The sequence below is a fragment of the Castor canadensis genome, chromosome 5 (assembly GCF_047511655.1).
Source record: "Castor canadensis chromosome 5, mCasCan1.hap1v2, whole genome shotgun sequence".
Taxonomy (NCBI): domain Eukaryota; kingdom Metazoa; phylum Chordata; class Mammalia; order Rodentia; family Castoridae; genus Castor; species Castor canadensis.
In genome coordinates, this window is record NC_133390.1 from 146,285,263 (window position 1) to 146,305,453 (window position 20,191).

Here is a 20,191-nt window from a genome sequence, read left to right on the forward strand (position 1 = left end):
TCTGCTTCTCCAATTAGAGCCATCCCCCTACCAGTTCTTCAGTTGCTCTGTTTAAAGTTCTGCATTCTTAGACTTTACATTATCCTTTCACGGGCATGGACCAGTTGGATAACATTACTTTTAAGGGTAGTATATACCCAAAGGAATTGAAAGTTGGGTCTCAGAGAGATACTTGTATATTCATGAAAATAATCCTTTTTAAAAAAAAGCCAAAAGGTAGATACAAATGTCCACCGAGAAATGAATGGACAAGCAAACATATAATGGAATTCAGCCTTAAAATTTTTTGTCCCCAGTGCTGCGGATCATATATGAGGCTTACCAGGCTACACTCCCAGCCCAGGAGGAGAATTCTGACACGTTACCACATGGATGAAATTGGAGGACATTATGCTAAGAGAAATGACAGTCATAAGATAAACACTGTATGAAGTCACTTATATGAGGTGCCTAGAGTAGACAAATTCAGAGGCAGAAAGTAGAATGGTGGTTGCCAGGTACACAGAGGAAAGGGAGAAGAAAGGGAGTTATATAATGGGTAGACTTTGTTTTGTAAGATGGGGAAAATTCTGGCAATTGTTGCACTGTGAATGTATTGAATAATACTTAAAAATGATTAAGTGTGATAAATTTTGTTATGTGTATTTTACCACAATTGAAAAAATAATGCCGAGAGCTGGACAGAGCTCTCTGGATGTGTTAAGGCTAGTACAAAATATACAGGGGTATGGGCTTCCCTTGATTGCCAGCCCCCTACATTTCTAGTAATGCATCCTCAGGTGACAGACTCTGTCCTTCTTCACAGCTAAATTGCATTGTTACATGTGTATTCCAATAAATAGCTTCAAGCTCCTCCTCACATGAATTTCTGCCAAACTGTCCTTAAATAGTATAATTGATTTCCCTAGTTTTTATCTGGATTAAAAAAAATTATCACTTTTTTACTTCAGTGCACAAAATAATTATCTCTTGGAAATTAAACATTTTTACATCATTCTAAGTGTCCTATGCCTTGGCTTTACTTCCAAAGGAAAAAATAACTTTGCTATTGCTCTGAAATAATTTCAGAATGATGCTTATAAAAGTCTATGTTTTGGTAAACATATGTTATGACTATTATGTAAAGACCTAGACACTGATACTCTGCCAATATTCCTGTGCTCAAGCTATTTCCCCCTCTACTGAACAAGAGCCTCATGCTTGCTGCACTCTACCACTTGAGCCATGTCCCCAGTTCTCAAATATTTCTTTATTTAACCATCCTTATGTGTTCTTACTATAAAACAATCATAAAAATGGTTGCCTTCCAAATGAAAAACTATACTGAAGTGTTTCAATTACCCGCTTTTGATGTTCTTAATAATTTCTAATTTAGAGGAAGCAATCAGTAAAGAAAGTGCTGGCTTGAGAACAGGAGTGTCAAACACAGACACAGTCTTGTAATTTATTGAGGACCATTAACCGAAATGGAAATACTGTGACTTGGAGCCTTGTTCCTTCCCCACTGCTGGCAGGTGTAATCACCTTTCTTTAACACTCAAATTTATGTATGTTTTGAAATTTTCTCAGACAATTCAACATATTCAACTGCCTCTTTTCTGAAGTTCTAACAACTTTTTTTTTTTTTAAGATCTGAAGACAGATTTGGGTCTGTATTTGTTTGGAAAAGCTAATGCAAGTGAGATGAAAAGTTGTTCATGGGGTGCATTATATTATGCTAGCAAATTCTACCTGCTTCTGGAAGTGTAATTTCCAGTGCCCTGTGGGAAATGAAAAGGCTTCTAAGAGCTCGGTCACATTTTGCAATTATACAAAATTATTACTTACATTTAAATCGGTCAACTGTACAAATGGACCAATTTAGTTTAAAAAAAAGAAAAAAAAAAAAAAAGCTAGTATCCCAGAATTTCTAAGGATCAAGTCATTCAGGTGTCATCCACAGAACAGTCAACTCTATGTCAGTCAGCTCCACAAAAGGATAATGAATGAATCATTTCCAGTCTTTTTGAGAATGTCACCTTGACAGCAACTTATAGCCAGGTTTTTGGGGTTTTGTTTTTTTTTTTTTAAAGACTCTCAACTATAAGTTAAAAAAAACAAAACGTTTTATAAGTGGGACTTCCCCACTCCTCCTCCCCAGCTCCAATAAAATTAGAAAAGGTCACAAAAAATATGTGGTCTTCATTCAAGGAGTAAAATGAGGATATTAAAGTTCCTGAATTTGTCATCTTGGGTTTTTGGTGACATTCCTGTGATAAGTTTGTTAACAGAGATGTGAACATATAACTGTTCACACTGATAGTAACCAGGAGACAGAATTGGGTCAGGGCAGGCAAAATTGTAAATATCTGAACTCAAGACAAAACCTAAACATTGTTTTAAATGAATTTACAGAAAATTACTATTGATGATGCAAGAAACTCTTTTTTGTTTCTAAAGGAAAGTTAATTCAGATTTCTTGTGTACATAAAATGAAACTTTGAAAAAGTATGGCTGATGTACGTAATTCATACATGAATGAATAAATATGTAGCTTGGTTATGATTGTTGTTGGAGTTATAATTTTTATTTTCTTAATGTCTAATTTGCAGTTCGTAAGGTTTTTTTTTGTTGTTGTTGTTTGTTTCTTCTAATGTGGAAATATGAGAAGAACCCATGGAGATGGGCTATATATTCAGGTGCTGTTTCCTTAGGGAGCTGGCTGGACAGAATTTATGGGAGTCTTAACCAAGTTTCTATAGCAATAACAGGACAAGAGAAGAACTTATAGAACATGTAAGCATCCTTTGGCTCTGCTGAAAAGGTATAGGAAGACATAATATCCATAGATTAAGACTTTCTAATTTAGGATAATTTCTCTGCAAGCAAAGAAAAAAAGGAAGATTTTAAAGAATCATTTACATGCCCCCTTCTCTATAATTTGGATCTTTTGCTTTTATTGTAATGAAGCTTTAGGGAGGGAAAAAAATGTTCTTTTTTTATCACTACCTGCATCTATACCATCACCAGTCCTTACAAATACACCCTTTCCTCTGTTGTGTGCAAGTCCAGTATTTGGATGTTGTCTGCCATATCCGTGGCCCCCTGCACATCAATAACTATTTTCCTCAACATTTTATAATGGACATTTTCAAACAGAGAAATTTGAAAGGATTTTTGCAGTGACCACCAGTATACTACCTAAAATCTACAAAACAATATTTTGTTTTAGCATACAATTTATCTATCCACCCAGCCATCCATTCTAATTTTTATTAATTTTAAAACAAATTGCAGACATCATTTCACATCTCCTTAAATGCTTCTGTATTCATGTAAGTTAGGGGGTGAATATTTGTTTGCAACCCTTTTACCCTTTTTGGATGATTAATGACATACACCATCTTAAATGTACTTGTTAATGAATTTTGACAAATGCATACACTTGTGTCACCAAACCCTTATCAAGATGCAGAATACTGCCCCACTTCCCAGAAGAGGCTTAAGCACATTCCAGTCAATTTCTGCCCACCCATCCCCCACAAAATCACTGTTTTCATATTTTTTTCCCCATAGATTAGTTTTGCCTGTTTTAGAACTTCATATAAATGGATTCAGCTTGTAGTCTTTGTATCTTATTTCCCTCTGCATATTTTTTAGGTTCTCCATATTGCTGTACGGAGGAGTACTTCTCAATAAATATTGATTAGCTGATTTTTATCAGTGTTAATTAAACAAGGATTTCAGTTGATTAAATGTTTTTAAATACAACCATTGTAGCTTGAATGTTGCTTATTAAGCCCTTTTAGAACTGCTGTTTTTTGATGACTCAATAAAGGCGGGGCAAGTTTTGTAGAAAAAGAATTGAGGCATCATCTTTTTTAAATTAAAAAGATATCCAAGGTTGGTCAGAATTTCAGCACGTGCAACAGGCCAAACACTAACTGGCCTCAAGCCTCTGCCTCTCAGGTGTACGTGTAATGTTTAAGTGGTATTTTTCACAGGAACGTGTTTTCTATACCATTCACTTACAGCTGGAAGCCTCTACTCAGAGGCAGACTACAGTGTGGTGAGGGGGAATGTCCATATTTGAATTCTTTCAGCAGAAGTTCCCCATTCTCTAGGGAGTAGGGCGCTGAGAATGGGCTTCAAGGAAGTGGAGGACAGAGCTTCCACTGAGCGCCTGTTGCCACAAACGTGACTGGCTTTTTGGGGAGTCCCAATTCTCTGGAAGAGCCCCAACTGAAAATTTTTTAAAGAATCCCCTTTAGCCCACAACTGCCTTCCCTAAAAGTGGGTTCCCAGGCTCAGAAAGGATGAGGGACTCTGTGCTATTTGACATAAGAATTTTATATTTTATTTGTGATTTGATATTCCTATTAAGATCAATCAGGTGATTTTAACTTCTCAGAAATCTACATTCTCTTTCCTATTAATTTAAATGGGTTAAATTCACTCATGGATTGGAGTTGACCGCACTTTATGTGCAGCCCAGATTGTTACTTAGAGGCATCTATGGTCCCAAGTAGCCATTTTGGGCTGACCTGGGCTAACTTAGGTGGTTGGATAAAAACTCTTCAGCTGAAGGCCTTGGTTCCATTGCGTGTGTGTGTGTGAGAGAGAGAGAGAGAATATGCATGCAAGGCCACGTCAACCTACCTTTATGGATGTTTTAAAGCATCTTTTGTTTAAAACCATTACTGAGTCTTCCCTGGTGGCCCACATCTGCAATCCCAGCTACTCAGGAGGAATAAGGAGGACTATTTCCAGTTCCGGGCAGGCAGGACAAACTAGAGAGCACTTCTCTCCAAGAAAAAATAACAAAAGTTTGCTTGGGGCATGGCTCAAATTGTAGAGAGTTTCTTTCATGGCCCTGGGTTTAATACCTGGTACTGCAAAGAAAAAAAAATCATTAAGCATCCTAACACTGAGACTGAGGGTAGAGCTGAGAAGACATTGAATAAAAAGTGGGTGAAACTGATGTTTATGAGAGTAGTCTGCATAGGATTACTGTTGACAACTGGATGCCTTGCATTTAGGATAACTGGGGGGAGGGAAGAAATGCCCAGGTGGCTGCTGCCAAAGCCAGCTGCTAACATGACCAGCTGTAAACTTGTTCTGCTCTTGTCCATGTCTTTCTCAAATATTGATTCACTTTCTCATAAATGATTACCAATATGGGACACATTGAGAGGGCACCTTTCTCAGTTCTTAGACTATTAAAATGCCAAGATTGCTAAACCATACTGGGTGAACCAATGTAGAGATCAGTTGCCTGCTTTTTTCCCCCTCAGAGTGATATATGGCACAAAAAAGTTGTCCATATCGAGTCTCTCATCAAATGCAGTAAGTAGATACCACAAATACCTTCCTTTTTATGCTGTCATAACTCAGCATATTGGAAACTATTTTCCCTAGATCCTCTGAACCCATCATGCCTCACAGTCTGGGAGGGCTGAAGCCCAAACTAACAATCTAAGGGCTAAAACTTTGCTCACCCCTTAGTGAAAATGTTTTCCTAAAGAGCTCCCCTTAAACTCAACAATCCCGCTGGGAGAGGGGTTGGTAGAGGCTATAGCCAGCCCCTGAGTTTCCTTTGACCTTGATTATGACCAGGAGTGTCGCTGTTAATTTCGAGGCCTGCCTCAGGTGGAAAATAGCATCGATTTTCACTGCCACCCCAGATTTTCACTGCCTGCTGCTGCAGGCAATGGTGGTGAGGTCCTTTCCAGGCCCACCTCTTGCCACCCAGAGAGCTGCTCGGAGGCCGCCTACAGGTGCAATCCCGGCACTGCGGCCGAGCGGCGGGGCGGGGGAGGGTGTCGAAGCCCACCAGCATCTCTGCCTGCCATTCCCAGGGCTTGAGCAGGGCCCAGGCATGTCCACCGCCCACCACTCACCGCCCTCTCCCCCACCCTTCGCTGTTTCCCCGAGACTCTACCCTGGCGCGGTTTGGAAAGGAAGCTGGGAGCTCTCTGAGGCTCCGCAGACTCGGATTTGGGAGGGGGTGGCGTAAAGCCGAGGCTTTCCCTAGAATCTGCGGCAAGCCTGGCTCCGGGAAAGTTCTTCAAAGTTCCCAGCAGCGTCTGCCCAGGTCGCCTCCGCCGAGCGAGCAGACAGCGGCAAGTACGCCAGCCTCGCCGCCGCCGCCGCCTCTGCCACCGCCAGCAGAGCGCTCAGGGCACCTCGCTCACTCGCTCGCTCGCTCGCGGGAAGCCGGCCGGGCTCCTGGCTGGCAGGCCCTCCTCCTGGGGCGAAAGCCGCAGCTGACGCAGGCGGCTCGGAAGGCGGAAGCAGCTCTCTCCGGCAGCACTTCGGCGCCTACACCTGGGACCCGCACGGGCGGGTAGGGGCGCCCTGCCCTGGGCGCCCGAGGGGGCGGACCTCTCTGAGGCACCCTGGGCGTCCCAGGGCAACGGCCCCTTCAAAGTTCCTCCCCACGTTCTTCCTTCCTGCTTAGCCTGCCGTCCTGAGAATCGGGGTCTGTGTGTGGGGCCCCTGAACGCCCATTCCACCCTTAGCTTCCCGGAGCCCCCAACCCTTTCCAAGTTCTACCCTGTCCTCTCCTCCCCATCGACCAGGAGGGGAGGGGCGTGGTCAACGAAGCCTTGTTGACCCCGCCCCTCATAAATATTAATAACTGCGCATGCGCTTTCCCGGCGTGCGGGGTAGAGGTGGCGAGCCCCGGCCGCTGCTCCCAGACGGGCTCTCCGGGTCCCTCTCCGAGAGCCAGGCGGGCACGCGTCATTGTGTTACCTGCAGCCGGCCCGCAAGCTAGGCTCAGGTTTTTTTTTTTTTTAAATCTCCCTTCCCTCCCCCGCTTTCTATGCAGCTGATCTGAAAAGGAATAAAAGGCTGCGCATAATCATAATAATAAAAGAAGGGGAGCGCGAGAGAAGGAAAGAAAGCCGGGAGGTGGAAGAGGAGGGGGAGCGCCTCAAAGAAGCGATCAGAATAATAAAAGGAGGCCGGGCTCTTTGCCTTCTGGAACCCGCCACTCTTGAAAGGGCTTTTGAAAAGTGGTGTTGTTTTCCAGTCGTGCATGCTCCAATCGGCGGAGTATATTAGAGCCGGGACGCGTCGGCCGCAAGGGCAGCGGCGACGGCAGCACCGGCAGCAGCACCGGCGGGAGCACCAGCGCGAGCACCAGCGGCGGCGTCCCGAGTGCCCGCAGCGCGCGGCACAGCGATGCGGTCCCCACGGACGCGTGGCCGGCCCGGGCGCCCCCTGAGCCTCCTGCTCGCCCTGCTCTGTGCCCTGCGAGCCAAGGTAGGAGCCTCTCGCCAGGCCTCCCTCCCTCCCGGCCGTCTTCCCCCTTCCCTCGCGGCGCCCTGTACGCGGGCAGATGGGCACCGAAAGGGGGCTCTAGAGCCCTTGGGCGCCCGGCTCCCGAGCCTCTCAGCCGGAGAGGTTGCACCTGGGCCGAAAGCGCCAGGCCCCCGACCTCCGAAGGGTAATTCTTCCAGGCGGGGCAGGGTGTGTTCGTTCTACTCTTGCCCCGTCGGGGCAGTCGTCGGATTTTTCCCGCACTTGTGCATTTTACGCCCCCCAGTCACGTCGAGTCCTTGAACCTAGTTTTGCAAAATTACTTTTACTTGGCGCCTAGGGCTGGTCCCGACCGGCGGGGAGGGAGTCGCCACCTCCACCCTCGAAGAAAACTTTCTCCCGCGCTGACCTTCCTTCCTCCCTCGCCGGCAGGTGTGCGGGGCCTCGGGTCAATTCGAGTTGGAGATTCTGTCTATGCAGAACGTGAACGGAGAGCTACAGAACGGGAACTGCTGCGGCGGCTCTCGGAGCCCTGGGGACCGCAAGTGCACCCGTGATGAGTGTGACACGTACTTCAAAGTGTGCCTCAAGGAGTATCAGTCCCGCGTCACGGCCGGGGGGCCCTGTAGCTTCGGCTCAGGGTCCACGCCTGTCATTGGGGGCAATACCTTCAACCTCAAGGCCAGCCGCGGCAACGACCGCAACCGCATCGTGCTGCCTTTCAGTTTCGCCTGGCCGGTAAGTGACCCGATCAGGGAAGGAAGGAGGTCGGCAGAAGTTCGCACCCCCGCACGGGGCTGAGCCCTAATTTTCTTCTGCGAGAGGAATTTAAAAGGCCTTGGCTTGAAATTCGGCGCTAACTGGGGAGACTTATGGGGTGATGGGTTACAGAACTGAGACTCTAGCCAGATCAGACCGGGCGGGTCCCATCATCTGTGCTGTGCTTAGACCACAGAAGTGGGGACCCTTGAGAGGACTGAGAGGGAAAAGTCCCAGAAAGGCCAGTTTAAACTTGCAACTTGAAAGCCCTGGAATAATTCCCTGCTTCTCCCTCCCCCTCCCTCCCCCCACAATCCCCCGCCAGGAGGTCATTGTAGGTGATCTCTTGCTTAACTAATTAAACCTGGTGCGCCGTGGAAGGCGGCTCCGCTCAGTTCAGGCCTGCGAACACGGTCCAAGTTGGCACCCTCTCCTTTCCCGTGAGCTAACCAGAGGGCGGGTGTGTCCTTCCTGGAGGGCGTCGGGGAGCCGGTTTCCCGCTGCTCCCCGGAAGATTTTGGTGTGCGCAAGGGCTCTTTCCCAGCTGGGCGCAACAGCCGGGGGCGGCCGCCGCTGGAGTGGGAGGTGGTCTCCCGGCCTGGGCTGAGGACCGCGAACCCACCCCCCTCCACCGGCTCCTTCCTGCCACTCCCGCGCCTTGTAGCCCTTGTGGCCTCATTTCCAGCGGTTCCCGGGGCTTTGGAACAGCTGTGTTTGCAAACTTCCCCGGGAAAGGGCGGGCGCACTCTCTCGTCCGGCGGGCACACAGCCCCCGCAAGCCCTTCGGGGGCCGTGCCAAGGCTTGGAAAGGGCTGCCTGATGGAGGTAGTACTTTTGGGTGCAAGTGCATGGACCCTTATATCCCTCTGACGCCCCCAGGGCAACTCGAGGCTTGGGCCCAGCTGGCAGACTCTGCAGCAAGGCCCTTGCAACATTCCAATATGGGTGGAAGGAAGATGGGTGCGATTGCAGAAGGAGAGGAAAGGGAAACGTTGGGGGTGTGCCCGCTGTCCAGGAGGCGTGACTCACTGCCAGGACTGGGGCTTGGCCAGGCCTGTGCTTGGAGAGTGGGTGGTAAGAGGGGGGAGCTCGGTGTCCCTGAGGGTTGCTTTCCGCCACGTGCTCTGGTGGGGTGCGCTCTACTGCCTCCTATCCGCGGGCTCTGGCTGCGATTAGTAACTACGCTTCTGGGTCTCACTAGGTCTGTGTGTGAGGCGAGGGGTCCATTTTTACAGGAGCTGGCATTGTGAAGTATCCTCTGCCGTGGTGGATGAGATAAGACGGTTATCAAAGCCACGCTATTAAAATCTTATTTAAAAAGCAAAAACCCGCTGTAACGTTCTGTTGAGATATAAGGGCTGTTTCTGTAGTGGGATTTCGCTTTTACAAAGAGTGTTTGTCTTGTTAATCCCCTATTATGGAGAACTTTAAGCTAAAGAGGCTGGCCACCTTTAAATCTGGCTGGGCCCAAGCTGATGGTGAATACCGACTGCCCTTGAACTGTATGTTTGGAGTTGAGGAGGAAGGGGCCTGCAGGTGGTTCCACCCTCCAGAGGATCAGTCTGGAGCCCCTCGCTTTTCACAAGACCATAAAAGGAATCTTATTAGTGATGTGAAAAAGCAGCAGGCCTGGCTGAGGTTCATTCTGAGAGTAGGGTCAGAGGATAGCTTGCATGAAAACAGGGAGGCTTCCTCCTCCTGAGGCTGGCTGGGGAAAAGTGACCTAGAAGGTGTGTCTGTCTTTTGACATTTGGCAGAGCGGAAATGGTGTGAGAGGGCAGGGGAGGCGATTGATTTGCTGGTGCTCCTCTGTGCCCCACAGGTCACCAACCATGAAATAGACTCTCTGCTTTTCTAGAATGGGGAAGACCGCCAGGGCAACGCTGAGAATGTGGTTCTTTTGAAGTTTGGCCAAATGTGTGTATCACTCATAAACAAGTCTCCACCCTGCTGCCCCAAAAAGGTCTCCTGTGAAACATACGCTGTACTTCCCAAGAGAAATTGGAGTTTAGGTGTATTGTTTTAGTTTATTTTCCTGAATGTGGTTAGAGAAACACCACAGTCTGTAACTTTCAAGAATGACTCTATGCTGAGTGTAAACTTCAGTGAAAGTTTAGCTGAGCGAGTAAGTGTTGAAGTAGGTAGTATAGTCTTATTCAGTTTTAGTGTTTATTCAGCATTAGTGTTTTAAAAGCTGGCTTCTGGAGGTTGGGGATGTAGCTTGGTAGCAGTGTGCTTGCCTAGCATTTGCAAGGTCCTGGTTTCTAATTCTAGCAGCGGGAAAAAAATGATTTTCTTGAATAGCTGAATGTGGTATAGAATTCAAGAGGAGGATACATGGTTAAAAAACAAAAACAGCAACAAAAAAAATCGCAAAACTCTAGATTACCTTGGACTTGCAGCCACAATTGGCCATTTTCTCCAGTCTTCCTAAATTTGCTGACATAGGAAGAGCTGTGGCTGGGAAGCAGGGGTAGGTCAGTGTAGAAGGTCATGTAATTCATGTCTTTTGTTGGAAGTATGACCCCCATCAAACAACGGTTCATGTTCTGGAGAGGAAAAGTAGGAAATGATTTGGTCAGATATGAAATACAATCCACATTCCAGAGTGCATGTGAGAAGCTCTGTAAAGGTGGGCCAGCCTGCCTGCCTTCCAGCCATATGGTATCTGGTTACACCCACTTGATGTCTACTGATGTAGCCTTGGTCCTGTAGCTTTTCACCAGTGGCTTCTAATTGCCCTACCATCTCTGCTATAAGGGGGCTTAACTTGAAGGAACTAGCCTGATTTATGATCCCCAAATGGGGGACTGAGTGATAAGATCATCATTATGAGAGGTAATTGGGCTTAACAAGAAATGATTTGGGAATAACCATTTATAAATCACTGAAATGGTTAATTTGCACCTCCCAAAGTTAGTGTTAAATCCTAGTCGTACCTGCTTATTAAAAATGTGTTAGTGTAATTACCACTCATTTTTTGGAACCCCTAAGAACCCCACTTTGCTGTATGGCTACATTGGTGGCCCTAGAATGAAGTGAATCTAGAGAAAACTTGGGAAAACAATGAGTATGTGGCTTCATACTTAAATACCACTGACCCCATGCAAAGGCTTGTTGAGGTCAACTTTATTATTTCAGAAAAATCCAATGAAATGTGATTCTTACTATAGGGATGTCAGCTTTGGCCCCTTCACACTTCTGGCCTGAATGACCAATTGCCAGTGGGCTGAACAGATTGACTGTCACAATGTTAATTGTTGAATGTAATTGACTGGTCCTTGCTTTTATGCCTTCTGCCACCTTTTTCTTTCATAGATGTGGTGTGGATACATGAAAGGCAGAGGAATAGGATTCACGTTCCAGCTGGCTTTCTACAGCCAGTATTTGTGACCCACTTGTGCGGCTAGCATTTCTATAGAGCACTCATGTGCATGTGTACTTTCGTGCAAGGGACTTTCTGTTTGTGGAGAAAACACCCTTTACTCTAAGAAATCTACCTCACACTAAAGTTGATGGAGTAGCATGTCTCTGTTGCAAAAACTGGCTTGGGGAAAAGTGAAGCTGTGCTGGCTTTCAAAGGGCAGCTCTAAGTGTCTGTAGAATGGTTGCTCCCCACGTGGAATTCCAGGTACTTGGTTTCTGATATTTTTTCTTGCAGGTGTAACCTTCTACGTTTTCTTCCTCCTTATTTTGTTTCTTAGCAACTTAAACCTCCAGTACTTAAATGAGTTTGCAACCCGCCAGTTCCACACCCATAATTCTACAGGGGCTTAAACCATTTGTAGAAAACAGTGAAGCTTTTGCCTATTGGAACTGAATAGGTAAGGAGGAGAGGCTACAACAACTTAATAGGCACATAACCTCCCACAAAATCAGCAATCTGAATGCTGCCTACAATCTTTACAGCAAATAGTGGTGGTTTCTGGGACTTTTTGGATAGAAGGCATACGGGAAGTTTAGTGTGGAGAAAAAAGTTGTTCATGAACAAACAAGGCCACGGCAATAAGAAGTCTTCATTTCACGTTCCTGATTTGAGAACAGGAACGCAAGCAGAGGCCTTGGCTGAATTCTTAGCAGCAACTAGTCCCATTGTAAAGGGAAAAAATTGACACCAATTCAGGCTTTTAAGATTAGTTAAGAATTAGTTAAGAATGCATAATCTCTGAGTATACAGTTAGCTTCATAATTCCTAAAGGCAAGTATTGGTGAGAATTCTCCCTTGGGAAACTTCTGTGTCTCACCTCCCCACACACACAAGGCTAGGATCCAAGGCAGCTTACAGAAGGGATATTTAACTCCAAAACGTTTTAAAATATATTTTTTAAAAAATTAGAACTAAATTTAACTTTTTTCTTTTGAGTAATGGAAAAATGTATTGGAAGGCATGGGAAGTGAAGATTCTAGAATGGTAGTGGAGAGAGGTCTTGGGTTCCAGAAGTGTCACCTTTGCTGAGTGGCTATGTCGTGGCTTTTTGCAAGTTTCTGATCACTGCATGGACTACAGCAGCCTCTTGGCCCTGATTTTTATGGTGTCAGGGACATCTCTCATTGGTGTGGTGCATGTTCAGGGAAGAAATTCCCCAAGGTGGTTCCCAGTGGTTAAGAGGGGTCTATAAATAGGCAAACATTGAGTCCTCTACCAGCTCAGCCCAGTTTTTATGCACTTTTGGTAAATAAGTAGAAAGGCTTCTTGTTCGGGCTTGCTCTGTGTGAACAGGACCGTTGTGCTTGGCTAGCTTCTCGGTATTCTATCTATTAACCTCACCACCCTTTTGTAACCAGTGCATTTTATTATCAGTGGGATGCCTTTCAAACAGGTAAGGGTAATGATGGGAAAGGGGGGTAGGGGCCTCTCATTGAGAGTCTCAAATCTGTATATGAGCTCTGGGGCTGCTTGGTGAGCCTTTGAGGTAGGCTTTGATGAGAAAATCACCCTTTGTAACCAGATCAGACTCTATTGACATGTCAAGCCCTGCAGACTTGATTGCTTTCTATGACTGGAGCCTCAGCTTGCATGGAATAGGGTAATTGTCTTCTTTTCATCTCTCACCTTGCCAAAACCCTATGAGATGTGAATTGTGTGTAAGTGTGCCCACACATGGACTCTTGAGAGCATTTTTTTGTTTAATATGTTTTGTGACTGGAATATTTTATACTTTGGCCACCCAGACGCGGGCAGGACAATAGAGTTGGCCGAATTGACTGAAACGAGGATTAAAGAGGAGAATGGGGCCTCCCCCAAAATACTGCTAATACAGGACAAGCAACAGGAAGCAACAGTTGAGTCAGCAGAGCACAGAGCCCCTGATAGAGCCGGGGTCGACTGGCTGCACACAATGGCCGTGTTGGCACGCTGGGCATTCCCAAGATGTGCGTGCCTCCGGCGGGCCCGCTTCGCAGTGGCCTGGGGTATCAAACGCTGCACACGTGCTGTTTGGATGGCACTTTGTTTGTGTCCCTCAGCCTGGCAGGAGGAGAGGCAGCCGCTTCTCAGGGCTTGGTTTGGCTGCCACTGTTGCCAGGAAAAGGAAGCTCCCAGCTGCCAACACAATTACCTTTGTTTCTTACATCCCCCCTTCTTAATGTGGCAATTAAGTGCTTGCTTCTCTGCCCAGTGCCAAGGTAACCACCATGGAGTGGGGCAGGACACAAAACACAATCCTGAAACAGCAGCCCAAGAGTGGAGGGTGGGAGAAGGGGCTGCTGATATCAATCTGGGGACAGGATCTGGTGGCCCTGGTATGCCTTTGGGGGCTTTGATGCCAAGACTCCTCTAGGTAAAATTGAATGGAAATCTCTCCAAAAGCAGTTGTGAAAGCTGACCAGTCCTTTTCTATGGTGCATAAGAATGAGAACCAGCTGCTGTGTTGCCAGATGTCCTTGGGCTTGGAGCTGGGCAGAGGCAGAAATGACTCACTGTGCAAATCCAAACTGAAGATCTGTTAACTACCCACCCATCCTTTGTACATTACCCCTAGACTGTTGTTCTGGGAAAACTTAACAAAACGATGAAATCCAGGTGACTTTCCTAAAAGTCTTAGTTTTATTGTTTGAAACCAAGAAAACCCACATACTTGCTTTTTTGTTTTTGTTTGGTAGGGGTTTTTTTGTACAGATTTAAGATTGAACACATTTGCCTTTCTAAGCCTCCTAGAACTGGAGACTCAGCTTCTGGGGGATCAGATTTGCAGCAGCCAATTCGGTGTGACTTGGTCATAGTGGATTGCTGACTTGTGGCCTGGCTCCTGCTTTGATAGCATGAGGTGCACATAGTCTGGAATCTTAGTGTCTAGTTGCACATTCAGGGATGTACAGAGGTCAGGCGTGGGCCTGGGAAAAATTAAAGTTACCTAGCAATTAATAATCATTGCTAAATTATCTTGATTGTTGATCTATAGTGTGGGGATGGAGTGGGATGTAAGAATGCCTCCTAATAGGAACCTTGGAGGGAGTCCTTTTCTCTGAAGACTGGGCACCCATGCCTCAGACCTGGAGCCCTAATCCCTTCTCTGAAACAAGGGAGAAGAACAGTCCAGGTTTGGTTGCAGTCACTACAGCCCATCCCCGCCCAGTCCCCCACACCACCACTTCTGAAAAGGAAGGCACTTGATAGGAAATCATGACACCAGGCCCCTAGAGCTGTGGGTAGCGTTCTTTTCCCTCAAGCTGGGGTGGTGTTGGTCAGTGACTTCTGAGTCAGATGAGGCTAGTAGATGCTCAGTCTTCCCAGTCTTGTGCAAGACCTAAAGATGCCTTCTGCCTTGAGTATTAAGCGGACTTAATACTGCCATGCCAGCTCAGTCTGGGAGCACCTTCCCTTGCAGTGGCGTTTATGGGTATTATGCGTTTAGTGCTTGTGCAAGTCTGTCAAAACTCTTGGTATCAATGCATTTAATCAGAGGATTAATTACAGCAATATTGTTGGAGTGAAGGATGTGGGCCTCAACGTGACCAGCAAATGAAGGGCTTAATTATACAGAATCAGCCACACATCTGGCCTCATTTCGACTTGGCTCTTGCCTCAAATCAGTAGAGAAATATAATTTCTTACTGCTGTCCGGGAAGAGTCCTGTAATTTGTAGGAAGTCCTAGGAAACTTAAAGAGGCTGTAAATAAGGTGTAACTTTCACTAATAAAATATTAACGACGACAACAGTGTATTTGGACCTATGACCACTAACAGGAGAGGGCTGGGTATGTGCCCTGGCTTGCCCGGTTTTGCTTGCTTTTGTGAGCATTTTCCCACAGTTATCAGTGAACGAAATGGAATCCTGCTCTGCTTTGAGTATGAAACATATTTCGGCTGAGTTCCAAGGCAGGGTCTATCACAAGATATTTTTATAGTCAGAGACAACCTGCTGTGTCACTGTGAGAGCAGTGAGCTTGCTTTGATTTATGAATGAAACTTTTTTCACCCTTTCCTTTTTTTTTATTTGCCTTTACCTTGTTGCTACTGTCTCTTCTGTGGTTGTACCACTGGTGGCACAGTGTTAGCTATGCTAAGATTTCCAGTGCATTGCTTTCTGACAGTGGCCAAGCCAGGCTGTATAAATGGGTTCGTGTTCTTTTCTCTCCACCTGCCATGGGTAGATTTCTCCAGCCCTGAGATTAGAACCCTGTATTAGAACCCTGGTGTTTGTGAGACTCACCTCATTGCACATTGAAAATGAAAATTTGAGTAAAAGCGGGAATTGCTAATAGCTCGGGGTGGAACTCTGAGATAAGCCTGAAAGATAAAAAGTGCCTTCAGTATAATAGTTGGCATCTCGCCAGTATCCAGGGAATTTGTTTAGTTACTGGACTCTGATTATTCCTGGAATGTTAGATCTTATTGACAGATAAGTTCATCAATAAATATAACCCATGGGTGTGTTGGTGATCTCTCCCTTTGTACTTTCTGCCTCAGTCTGCCCTCCGCCCCTCCACCCAAGTTAGGTTACTGCCTTTGTCTTAGAAAGTCTTTGCACCCACCCCCTCTTGCTTCCTAGAGTTACCTGATACTTGTGGGAGCCAGGATGGTCTCACACAGACAGGGCTTTCAAAAGGGTTCTGAAAAGGAAAAGGGGGACTCCCTGGGGACTGCCCTACCAGGGCCCAAAGTGTAACTTTAGCAATATCCCCCTTGGTGCAAATACCTGGATAAGTTAGCTTAGAATAAATTCTTTGTGTGGGTTTTTTTTCTCATGCACTAGGATTGGGGTCTGAAAAGTTTTGGAAAACTATATGCTAAGCATTCCCACATACAAAGGTGGCATTTCCTGATCAGGACTTTGGGCTGCCTGCATGCATGTTGACTCTAGTGATCCCCTGCCAGGTGAAAGGAGTCATTTGTCAATCTGGGAAGAGTGCTGAAGAGGAGAGGGGAGTTAGTCTGGATTTAAACAGTGGGCCAATAGGATTTCACTTCGACTTTATAGTTTGGTTTGGTGGGGCGTGCAGGGAGGCCAAAAAAATACAGCCCCTATTTCAGAATCACTAAACTTTGCTTATCTGTCTTGCAGAGGTCCTACACTTTGCTTGTGGAGGCCTGGGATTCCAGTAATGACACAGTTCGTAAGTATCATGCCAGTAGACTCGTCTCTGAATGCCTGTGGGAGTGCAGAAGTGCGGTGGGTGGCAGACCTTGGGGAGCAGACCTGTCCCAGTGCTTAGGAAAATTTCCACCACTCCCTGCCATCTGTTTCGCCCCAACCCAGGGCCAACCTGTCTATGGAGGAGTCTGTTCCTTAACTTCCCTAGAACTTTAGCTTGGAATATTAAGTAGCCAGAACAGACTCCCTGTTAACTCAGGCCCTGAATAAGGGACCTAGATTATCTCTGGATAGAGATCTTAATGGTTTTACAACTTTAAAACCTTGTAGACTGCTAAAAGATCAAAGTAGTGACTTTTTAAAAGTCCATTTAAACTTTAAGTGAGCATTTAATCTCTCATCAGAAAGATAAAGCCATAAAGGTGGCGCTGGGCTCTAAAGACCGACCTTGAATTTCACTTGGTGGGCAGGTGAGCTTCAAGTTTGTCTGTGTTTCCCACACTGCACACCACAAACCTTCCATTGAAGCAGAATTTCAGAGGCCCACAGCTATGACCTGCTTTATCCCCCTCTGAAAGATGGCTCTGTTTTCAGAGCAGGTTGCTTTTCAGTCCTGTGAAGGGGTAGGTTTTGGTGAAGAGGCCATAAAGGTGTGCATCGGAATGGGAGTGGTCTGCCATAGGCAGGCATCTTGCTCTTTACTCACAACTTAACATGTTTTCCCTCACAAGGCAAAACAACCAGTTCCCTTTTTGCCATCAGGAGTATGGATTGTTGTCATCAGAAAACTTAATTCATGCTGAAATCTCAGTCTGTGTATGAGGAAGAGTAGATCCAACTTTGCCCTCTGTTCTTGGAATGTCTCATGGCTTTTTTTTTTTTTATTCTTTTTATTTATATGTGCATACACTGTTTGAGTCATTTCTCCACCCTGCCCCCTGTCTCATGGCTTTTGCTTCTCCATCTTGCCCTTTCTAGGGTTTTCACTGCAAATAACATCTTTCCCACTTGTCTTGCCTTTTTCACTGACTTGAGGGTAGTGAGTGCCTAGCATGGGTGCACTAAGGACTGGATATATGCTTGGTGGACAGTTTTCAGTGTGGCTAGCCCGTTGGGCCTCTTAAGGACACAGTCTTTGCTGAACCCTGGACTGCTGTACTCAGCCATTTGGGGCATCCTTTTGCTTTGGCATCTTCAGTTGGCTAGTACATGTCATCCCTGCTTGTGTGTGGAAGTCCAGGTCCTGTGTAGTCCTCCCTGAGATCCTCCCTTGTCCTACTGTGGAGGGTAAATACATGTTGGAGGGTGGTGATGGGGCAGCTGTGTCAGCTTTGGTTGTGTCTGATGCTAGTCAGGGTCATGGATACCTGTTTGTTCTCCCCTTCCGCAAGCATGGAGGATCATGTGACTGTTATGTCACTGTGACCTGTTTGCCACACTAACTAAGCATTAGGAAGAGGGGTGGGGAGAAATGGGCTCTTCAAATCTTGTGCACGGATAGGAGTTCTTCCCTTCTAGCAGTTAAAACAACCCAGTGGAGTGAACATCTTTGAGGCGGATCCTGGCTTTGTGATAAGAGCCAAGTCAGGACATAGTTAGGGAAGTGAGAGAGAACCTGCAACTCCTAAAACCCGAAGAGCCTCTTTCTGGGCTTTCCATTACTACGCAGCTCAGGGAGCTGTGTCCCAGGGACCCATAGCCCATCGACAGCTGCCCATAGGTCCATTTCGGGGATTTTGGGACATCTCATCTCTTGCTGTGGGGGAGGGGTGTTAGGGAAACAGCATAACTAGTCCCTGGAAGTGGACAGGGAAGGCTGGAGTACAAATAAAGTACTTTCAGACCTCAACTTTTGGAGAGAGGGATTGGTACAAAGCCACAGGATGCCTATCTCAGGTGACCAAAACTCACTTTGTGAACACTGAGTTTGGTGGGAATGGTTTATCCACTTTCCTGTTCAACCTCCTTTTGTGAAACTTCCAAAGTGTATAAAATTCAGCACAGTCAAAACCAAACTTGAGATCTGTCCTCTCCAAGAGGAGTCTGCTTCCTAAGACCCTTTCTGGAGGGGCAGAGGGTAAATATTTGGACACCCAGTGCCATAAGCCAGAAATCTGGAAGGCATCCTGTGTACCCCGTCTCAGCATCCATAGCTGTACTACCTTCAAGTTCTGAAAATCTTTTCTCCAAGAATCTAGTTGCTTCCCACCATGTCTCCAGCCACTAGCCTGGTTCATTTCCGTCTGCTCACACCTGAACTCTTAGAGTAGGTGCTAACTGGTCCACCCACACCTGCTCTGGTTTACCTAGTGCTTTCTCCATTCTTCTGTCATCCTGGTCTTTCTGGAGCATAACATTTCATGGTCACCTATGCTGTGAAAAGCCAGTGACTTCCAGTTGCTCTTGGATCAGATCTTCGTGTGGCCTGCAAAGCTCTGCACAGCCCAGTCTTGTCTCTTTGCCAGCTTTGCGTTACATGTCATGTTTCATGATATCTGTATCCTAACCATCCCCCAGCTGTTTCTACCCTTTAATGTATCACATTTTTCTCCTGCCTCAGGGCCTTTGCATGCACTGTTTGCTCTGTCTGAGATATTTAGCTCCTTGTTCTCTTTACTGTCTGCCCTTCCATATGAAATGTATTCTATAAGGATATTGAGGAGCCCAAATGGAGTTGGCTGCTCTTTGGTACCCAAGTTGCAAACATTCTGGTGTTAGATATAAATCTGAGGCAGATCCCTGAGTTTTGGGACAGAACTCCTGGCTATATCAGCTCTGTAATGAACACTCATGCTCAGTCTTGCCCAAATGAAACCCAGGTATTGCTCATGTATTAGACTTTTCTAAGGCTGGCTCTCCTGCCATCAGTCCTCCAAAGTTATTTCTGTTATGTTATAGGATTGCAGTATGAGTCCAAGTTTTTCTTTCCTTATCTAAGCAAATGATTTCAGTTTTACTATAATGCTTATTTGATGTGTAAACATAATACTTGAGACTCGGCTTGCCTTATAGCTTATCCTTGCCAGCTAAGGCACCCATATAGTTTCTGGGGTGTGCTCCTACTGGTCCTTTTTCCCCTCCTCCTTGGCATGCAAGGCTACTGTAGGTGCATTGTGATGCATCTTCATGCAGCTGAAGACTACAGGGAGATGTGTTAACATCCTTTTCCGATCACAAGGATAGAGCTTCCCCAGGTGAGCTATCATTGGCATACTAAAAATCTCAGGTTTATGGGGAGCATGAATCAGGTGGCAGTAGTAGTGTAGGCAGCTCTCTGCCTGCCTCCGTAGGTGTGAAGTTATGTTTGCAACTCAGCCCCGTTGAGGGTTCTGAAGTTATCTCTTGCACATCATTTCCTGGAAGCAGATCAATGTACTGAAGACTCTAGTCATTCTGCACCCTTAGGATTTTTCTGGACTCCAGTCTGAGTTATTTTGTTGTTGATACCAGCCTGAGAGAAGCTGGACACCTTTGAGCCACAGCTAGTGTGTTCAAATGATTGCTTTAAGATTTTGTGACTATGTGGTAATAGCCCACTACACTTTCTAACTGAATCTGCAGAGCAAACACGCAGTTAATGGAAAGACATTTTTGTCATTCTTTGGTCTGTGTTTATTTGCAAAAACTAAAATGGGTAAAGTGTTGCCTGCAAG

General features: G+C 46.1%; 1 protein-coding gene across 2 annotated transcripts in view; it reads left to right on the plus strand.

Annotated features, from left to right (window-relative positions):
* The first annotated feature begins 6,647 nt into the window (after window positions 1-6,647).
* Window positions 6,648-20,191, plus strand: part of Jag1 (jagged canonical Notch ligand 1) — a 35,853-nt gene continuing 22,309 nt past the window's right edge. Inside the window, exons 1-3 of one of the 2 annotated variants that reach the window (XM_074074340.1) lie at window positions 6,648-7,248; window positions 7,678-7,983; window positions 16,509-16,560. In XM_074074340.1, the coding sequence (XP_073930441.1) occupies window positions 7,168-7,248; window positions 7,678-7,983; window positions 16,509-16,560 (439 nt within the window). In that variant the 5' untranslated portion in view covers window positions 6,648-7,167. The remainder of the gene's footprint in view (window positions 7,249-7,677; window positions 7,984-16,508; window positions 16,561-20,191) is intronic. The other variant, XM_020151879.2, reaches the window with a different exon arrangement.